The 8,024-nt window shown below is 37.8% G+C and overlaps 1 protein-coding gene across 2 annotated transcripts; it reads right to left on the bottom strand.

The window, feature by feature from the left end:
- Positions 1 to 3,392: 3,392 nt before the first annotated feature.
- LOC113531950 (uncharacterized) lies at positions 3,393 to 7,375 on the bottom strand. Of its 2 annotated transcripts, none has more exons than XM_053241912.1 (5): positions 7,138 to 7,375; positions 6,220 to 6,494; positions 4,312 to 5,977; positions 3,791 to 3,866; positions 3,393 to 3,672 (listed from the first exon to the last, which is right to left on the bottom strand). In XM_053241912.1, the coding sequence occupies exons 2-5, from the start codon at positions 6,303 to 6,305 to the stop codon at positions 3,584 to 3,586; spliced, it is 1,917 nt and encodes a 638-aa protein (XP_053097887.1). In that variant the 5' UTR covers positions 6,306 to 6,494; positions 7,138 to 7,375; the 3' UTR covers positions 3,393 to 3,583. The 2 variants fall into 2 exon arrangements, with proteins under 2 accessions (XP_053097887.1, XP_053097888.1); XM_053241913.1 differs by having other exon boundaries at positions 3,777 to 3,866.
- Positions 7,376 to 8,024: the final 649 nt, after the last annotated feature.

Here is an 8,024-nt window from a genome sequence, read left to right on the forward strand (position 1 = left end):
ATTAACAAAAGACTTGACTAAATATATATGTTTTCAGCCTAGAATAAAACACTGAGAATGTGTCTGAGTCCTGAACACTAAGTGGAAGGCTGTTCCATAACTGTGGGGTTTTGTAAGAGAAAGCTCTACCCCCTGCTGTAGCCTTCACTATTCGAGATACCAATGAAGAGCCTGCACCTTTTGATCGAAGTAGGCACAGCAGATCAAAAAAGACCAGATGTTCGCACAGGTACTGCCAAGTGAGACCATTCAGTGCTTTATAGGTCAATAGTAGTATTTTATAATCAATACAAAATTTGATTGGGAGCCAGTGCAGGGTGGATAAGATAGGGGTGATGTGGTCATACCTTCTGGTTCGAGTAAGGACTCTAGCTGCTGCATTCTGGACTAACTGGAGCTTGTTTATGCATCTACTGGAGCAACACAGACATGAGGGCACCCTGGGACATAAGGCAGCCAGCCACTCCACCATCGACAACCCTGAGTGAATGCGTGAGAGTGGGGGGGCGACAGCATCCAAACATCCCAGTTCACCACAACACTCTCTGCCTGTGAACCCTCAAGACCTGCCCCTGTACCTAAGAAAACTATTCCATAAAGGCTTGACTAAACAAATATGTTTTCAGCCTAGATTTAAACACTGAGACTGCGTCTGAGCCCCGAACACTAAGTGGAAGGCTGTTCCATAACTGTGGGACAGTTGTAGCACGCACTATTCGAGGTACCAACAAATAGCCTGCACCTTTTGATCTGAGTAGGCGTGGCAGATCATAAAAGACCAAAAGTTCGCTCAGGTACTGTGGTGCGAGACCATTTAGTGCTTTATAGGTCAATAGTAGTATTTTATAATCAATACGAAATTTGATTGGGAGCCAATGCAATGTGGATAAGATAGGGGTGATGTGGTCATATCTTCTGATTCTAGTAAGGATTCTTGCTGCTGCATTCTGGACTAACTGGAGCTTGTTTATGCATGTACTGGAACATCCAGACAGTAAGGCATTACAATAATCCAACCTAGAGGTAACAAAAGCATGAACTAATTTTTCTGCATCGTGTAGTGACATTATATTTCTTATTTTAGCAATATTTCTGAGACGAAAGAAAGCAATCCTAGTGATATTATCTAGATGGGCTTCAAAAGAAAGACTAGAGTTGATAATCACACCAAGGTCTTTTACTGCTGCACATGATGAAACAGAAAGGACATCCAGAGTTACTGTGTAATCAGAAAGCTTGCCTCTAACTGCATGTGGTCCTAGTACAAGTACTTCTGTCTTGTCAGAATTACCTCAACTTTATTAAGCTGGTATCTCTAATCTGGTTTTGATGAAACATACAACTGTGTGTCATGAGCATAACAGTGGAAGCTAATACCATGTTTACAAAAGAAATTTACCCAGAGATAGCATATATAGAGAAAAAAAGCAGTGGGTGTAAAGCAGAACCTTGTGGAACACCAAACTTTACCTTAGGATGCATAGAGAAGGCACCATCTACAAACTGAAAATGATCAGTCAAATAAAACCTGAGCCAGGAGAGGGCCATTTCCTTCAACTGCTGCAACATCATTTTCTAGTCTATCAAGGAGCACTAAGGTCAAGCAACAAAAGCAAGGAGACACAGTCAGGATCAGAGGCTAGTAGTAGGTCGTTTACCACTTTAACCAGTACCTGTCTCTGTGCTATGATGAGGCCAAAATCCTGACTGATAGAGTTCATGAATGTTATTCCTATGTAGGTATGAGCAAACTGCTGTGCTACAACCTTTTCTAGGATCTTGGAGATAAAGGGGACGTTTGATATTGGCCTATAGTTGGACAACTGACAGGGGGCGAGGTCAGTTTTTTTAATCAGGGGTTTGATAACTGCTAGTTTAAAAGATTTAGGTACATAGCCAGTGCTAAGGGAAGACTTGATTATTTTTTAGAAGAGGTTCGATTGCTTCTGGTAGTATCTGTATGAAGAAACATATAGGTATGGGATCTAGTACACAAATTGATGATTTTGATGAGGAAATTAGTTCGGTCTCTTATTCCTAGTTAATTTTTCAGCAGTATTAAATAAGAATCTAGGATTATTTTTGTTATTGTCTATTAGGGTGGAGAGATCCATTGATCTAGCAGCACTAAGAGATTTTCTATGTCTCAGGAGGCTCTCCTTCCATGCTGTTTGAAATACTACCAATTTAGTTTGACACCATTTACAATTTAATTTTCCACTGGTCTGTTTTAAGATGCGTGTGTGATCATTATACAAGGGTGCTAATTTTTTGTCTCTAATTATTTTTTTAATTAGCTTTCTTTTTGGAGCTACATTATCTAGAGTATAGCGGAACGTTGACTCTAAGTATTCAGTTGCCTGATCAAGTTCTGTGGGGTCAGACGGTGATCCAATCAAAATTGATAACTCTGGGAGATTATTGATAAAACTATGTGCAGTAGCTGACATGAATGTATGTTTGACTCAGTAGAGTGGCATGGTGTATATATTATGACTAAGATACATTTTAAATGAGATAAGATAATGATCTGGGTTAGCTTCAAACTGAGGAAATATGACTATGTTTTCTATATTTAATCTGAATGTTAGTATTATATCAAGAGAGCGACCACCATTATGAGTGGGTCCTATTATGTTCTGATTAACCGCTACAGAATCTAGAATGGACACAACCGCTGTTCTCAGAGGGTCTTTCAGGTTATAAATATAAATCTTAAAGTCTCCAACAGTTAATGCTTTGTCTAAAGAAACAGCCAGGAATTCGGAATATGGCCCTGGGGATTTGTAAAGAATAGTTAGTGGAATCGACTGGGTAGACAAATTTTTGTGACTACATATGTTAAGTTAGTATAAAGACCTTCAAACATGTTGAATTTATGTCTAGGTTTTTGTGTGATGCCTAGATTATCATTATAAATAACTGCGACACATACTCCTCTGCCAGGTAGATGAGACTGATGTATATAACTGTATCCAGGAGGACTAGCTTCATTTAATGCTACATACTCATTTGGTTTAATCCATTAAACATTAAACTCCTGATCAGTAATAACTTAATTAACAATAAAGAAGGGAAAAACACTTCTCATATTACAATTTTAAACCAAATGAGGCAGATTTACCTAAACCTTTACAGAACTCCTTCTTCTTAAACTTCGTTATATCAGAATTGTGTTTCATGGTGCATCACCTTTCAGATTTCTGCATAAATATACTTTCCCCATAATAAAACTGTCAGTGGTGAGGTGAGCAAAGAAATTAAATCTGGTTTGTTAACTGGAAGGAATCTTCTTTTTCTTTCTGTTAAACTCCAATCTTTAAACTAATAATTGAATAAACAAAGACAGACAATCATAAATTTAAATGTTTATTGGCTAACACTTTACAACACTTCCAATATTGTCACTGCTATTAACAATAAGATAAAGAAATTACTTTTTAGAAATTGGAGATTTTGATTCCTAATGAGCAAGCCAGAGGCAACAGTGGCAAGGGGAAAATCACCCTGAGACGAGATGAGGAAGAAACCTTATTATTGCTTCTATGAAACAGTATTGTAAAAGTGCAACCTATTATTTTGTTCATGAGAAAGATTTTAAAGCGGAGAAGATCCACAAAAAGATGGACCACTTCTTCAGCTTCTCCGTTTTCGAATCCAGGCTTTCTGAACCTAGAGAGTAGAGTAGACAGAGAAAGTCTCACAAACCCAACACTGTTTTATATGTTCAATAAAATGAACAGTAACAATCACTTCTATATATAATACAGGTTTACTATTGTAAACGTACTCATATCGGCGTCAGTAGAGCCATGCTGCTTCTGGTCCAGAGAGGCGAAACTTCCCTTCTGTCCTTTTCTCAATTTCTGTAAAATGAGAAATTGACAATGTCATTAAACATCCAAGGAGTACAATTCAATACACTACAATACAGTACTTCAATTTATAATATAATATTAGAATAGTATAAATATTACTATAACAGCATACAGAAGAACTAGCATATTCTTCAGACAATAAGTCACCATAAAGACATATTGCTCCTAAATTCTGAAAAACAAAAATGTTGTATATCTATTTGCTGTACAAGTCACCTCTGATATCTTGGCTTTCTCAACCTATTCTAGTATAAGCTCCAGCACACTTAATACACAATACTCAATACACATAGATATCATATGTACAGAAATAATGGTGTCAATCCATAATGCGTGTAAGTTACAACACCTACTAGTGGCAAGATGCAGTCTGAATATAATAATGCAATCTATAAAAATTTACTGCAGGACTGACATATTGATATATTTTTACCTTGAAGGGATTCTTCAGTTTTTGCATCTTGAGTTGTAAATGTTTCTTTCTGATCTTCTGGCTTTCTTGGGATGAGGAAGAATACGGCTGATGTAGCATAGGTGATGTAACGTAGATGTCGTCAGGATTCGTGTTCTGAAGTGTCCTGACGATTGAGAATGCCAGTGATCCGGTCAGCTGAGTATTCTGGGACTTTAACACCTCAAAGAGTTCACTCCTAGAGCCCATGCATACAGTTTGTTCAAAGCTGGAAACAGTTTGTTCAAAGTTGTATGAAGTAACGTCTAGTGCTTCCTCAGCTTCTGAAATAGTCTCCAGGGTCCATTGTAGTGCTGGACGTGATTCACTGCCGGACCCTGCAGTATCTGTCTGCTGGCTCTCTTGGTCCTCGATAGAGTACAGCTCCACACTGTAGATGCTGAATACTTCATCCACACACTGAATAGACAAAGTCTCAAAATGCCCAGCGTGGTCTAAGTCCAAAGAGGCCATCAAGGTGTCCACTAAGGGGTTCACTGAAACCACGTGAGCTGATGACGGTTTGTCCACTTCAACATTTTTCTGCTTGGACCCAGTCACATTGTGTGCATGCTCTGCATCTTCTGATGATTGCAATTGCTCATTAACACCAATAACTTCTCTTATCTCAGCTAGTCTCTGCTGATGGCTGAGCAAAAATTCATTGACCTGGCACATCACACTGTAATAAAGATCATTTGCTAGTTTCCACAAATTATCAGCAGCCAGTTGTGGAAATTGTTCAAAGTCTAACAGGTCACATATGTGTACCACAAATTTCTCTACGATTTTTGAGGCAGCAATATCCGGGTCTGGAGGCTCTGAGTAAGAAGCATCACTCTGGCTGATCAAACCTTTCACTGCCTCAGGAATGTCAGCATCTGCGTTTATTATTTTAACTGACTGAGACAAGACCTCGCTCACGAGGCAGGAAGCCTCAGTCCTAAACTCGCATACAATGTTCTCTTTCATACTAGACATTGAAAAGTTCTCAGAATATGAAAAATCATCATCATTTGCATCACTGCCACATCCTAAGGAGACATCAGGCCATTTGAATGGCACTTGACCGAATGATGAATCATCCACAACACTGTCATCATCAAGGGACACGTATGAACGAGATACTAAGGTTTTAACCACTGAATTAGAAGCAGCACTCAAATCATCACCAGAGGCCTTGGAGTGGAGATCAAACGAGTCATTTTCACATTTTGATTTGAAGAGCATCTCCGAACTAGAAGTAGATGCCAGGATCTCAAGTTTTTGGGCAACACTAGTAAAGAGCTGCAAAACGAGTGAATCTTCCATTACATCAAGGCAATCATTCATGGTACTGACGATGGCATTCATGACAGCTTTAGTCGCTAAGTTAGTACTCTTGGTATCAGGCAGGATATGAATTGGTGGTGACGGACTACCTGAGTCTGAACTCAGTGCCTTGTTACTCATAGCAGAAATAATCTGTTGAAACTCTTCTTTAACAATTGCTGTATTCAATTCAGAGGAACTGTTTGAGGACCGGCCACCATGGAGTCCACTCGCTGACTGGCATCCGCGTTCATCGTCTCTTATCAGAATGCTGATGTGGTCAAGTGGTTCACTATCAATCTCCAGGTCCTCCACCTTACTTAACTCTGAGTGAGACCTTTAATAAAAAAACATAAAATTATGGCTTTTTTTAAACCTGAGAAATATTTCATCATACATCAGGAATCATGATTTCCAAAATATGGCGAATGCACTGTACTGATAAAACTGTGTAGACAAACAATTATTACTTTTAATTATTATAATCACTCTTAGGAAAACACGGTTCTTCAAGGATAAATTTAATGATTTCTAAATGAACTAAAAGAAAAACACTCCTGTGAAGTGCTGAGTACATACTGATCAGTCAGACACTCCAGGAAGTTGTAGATGATGGGAAAGACAGGCATTTCCATGTGAGAAACTGCTGCTGCATTAACAAGCATCTGGGTCACGTCTCTCAAGTCAAATGAACTTCCTGTGATTGAAAGGAAAACGCTGGTAATTTCTACAAATCACACCAACACAAATGTGTTTTGTCACAAAAAAAAATCAACTTAATAGAGTTAAAAGATTTTCAGCCCAGAATCGGTGTCCCTGTTCACCTTCTCGGTTTGTTTTCTGTTACTTTGCATCTGAAAAGAAAGGGGGAAAAAAATTGCTGCTTAAATGGACAGTTTACTGACCCGGCCTCCTGACCACTAATGGACCCTCGAGGAACACAGAGCTGAAGTGATTAGGCTAATGAGCTGTCTCACACTTCATGATGCACAGAACACAAGCCAATGAGTATAAAAAGTAACAGAGTCTGAAATAAATTCAGAAATCTTATGTGGGTTAGTCTAGAAAATGAACTGGAAAAAAAAAATCTGAAATTTTACATGTTTATTCCTATTCCTAATTAGAAGCATACTGCAGAGGAATTTTCCCAAAATGTTGATTAGTGCTGGATTTTATACTGAAAATGGCATTGGAAAATGTTTTACTAACTGTCCATGGTATTTTCTTCATTAAACAATAAAGTCTTTCTGTAATTCTCTTGAGTAAAGGTCACCTGAGAGCATCTTCACTGTGAAATAATCATTTTAAATCTAAAATAACATCCAAAGACTAGATTTATGGTTTTATTAAGTATGCAAATGTACTCATGTTTAATTAGACAGAGCCTCATTTGCATAAACAGGCCTATGTCTAAATTTGTACAATACAAAACCATCCTTTAAGAATCAACTGGCTTAATTGTGATATTTACAGTTTTAATGAATTGACCTTATTCACCTGTTGTGCCTTGCCTTAATTTCTGAATTTAACGTTTTGTAAATGCTATAAAGAAAGAAAGTCTGAATCTCCTGCTGTTTATCGCGGTCCTTTAACCAGTAAACCACCACAGTCTGTGATCTCAGCAAACCTGGAGGTTATGGTGGAAAACCTGCCTTTATAAACTCCCCGTGGCGTCACAGTGGACGTCATAAAGCATCACACGCCACAAGCGCGAGCGACTCAGACTTCAGAGCAAACTGGAGACCCAAAGCACAGAATAATTATCACACTTTAATAAAGAAATATTTATTTAATGAAGTGCCTAATTTCACTGTTTAATATTTTGTAGACTTTCTACTGATTTGGATAAAAAAAAAAAAATGAAAGCGGTTATAACCCGTGATAAAAGCTGACACTAATGTCGCACTGTTATCCTTATACATTTTTAAAAATTATATTTCCTTTTTTGGTGATTTTTTTTTTTCCCCCTTCGTTTTTTTTTTTTTTTTTTTTAATCGTGTCTGGCTTCCGTGCAGTGTGCAGCTTCTTTCTTCCTTTAGTTTTACACGCGACAGTTTTAAACTTCTTATTTCTTCGTTACGTTTAACCTAGTAATAATAATAATAATAATAATAATAATAATAATAATAATAATAATAATAATAACTTCACGGTTTACGGTTTACACCTGCTCCATTATGCAGTTATCCAGTCATTCAATCACGTGACAGCAGCACAATGCAAAAAAAATTCATGCAGATACAGAACAAGAGCTTCAGTTAATGTTCATATTAAACATCAGAAACAAAAAGTTTGATCTCTGTGACTTTGACCATGCCATGGTTATTGGTGCCAGATGGGCTGGTTTGAGTATTTCAGAATACTGCTGATCTCCTGGGATTTTC

This window comes from Pangasianodon hypophthalmus, chromosome 18, assembly GCF_027358585.1.
Source record: "Pangasianodon hypophthalmus isolate fPanHyp1 chromosome 18, fPanHyp1.pri, whole genome shotgun sequence".
NCBI classification, from domain to species: Eukaryota; Metazoa; Chordata; class Actinopteri; order Siluriformes; family Pangasiidae; genus Pangasianodon; species Pangasianodon hypophthalmus.

Excerpts from the sequence above, each read along its gene's own strand:
- LOC113531950 (XM_053241912.1), bottom strand. The coding sequence starts at position 6,305 with ATGCTTGTTAATGCAGCAGCAGTTTCTCACATGGAAATGCCTGTCTTT. Across the intron at positions 3,867-4,311 it reads AACTGAAGAATCCCTTCAAG|AAATTGAGAAAAGGACAGAA; the intron begins GTAAAAATATAT and ends CTCATTTTACAG. Across the intron at positions 3,673-3,790 it reads CTCTACTGACGCCGATATGA|GTTCAGAAAGCCTGGATTCG; the intron begins GTACGTTTACAA and ends TCTACTCTCTAG.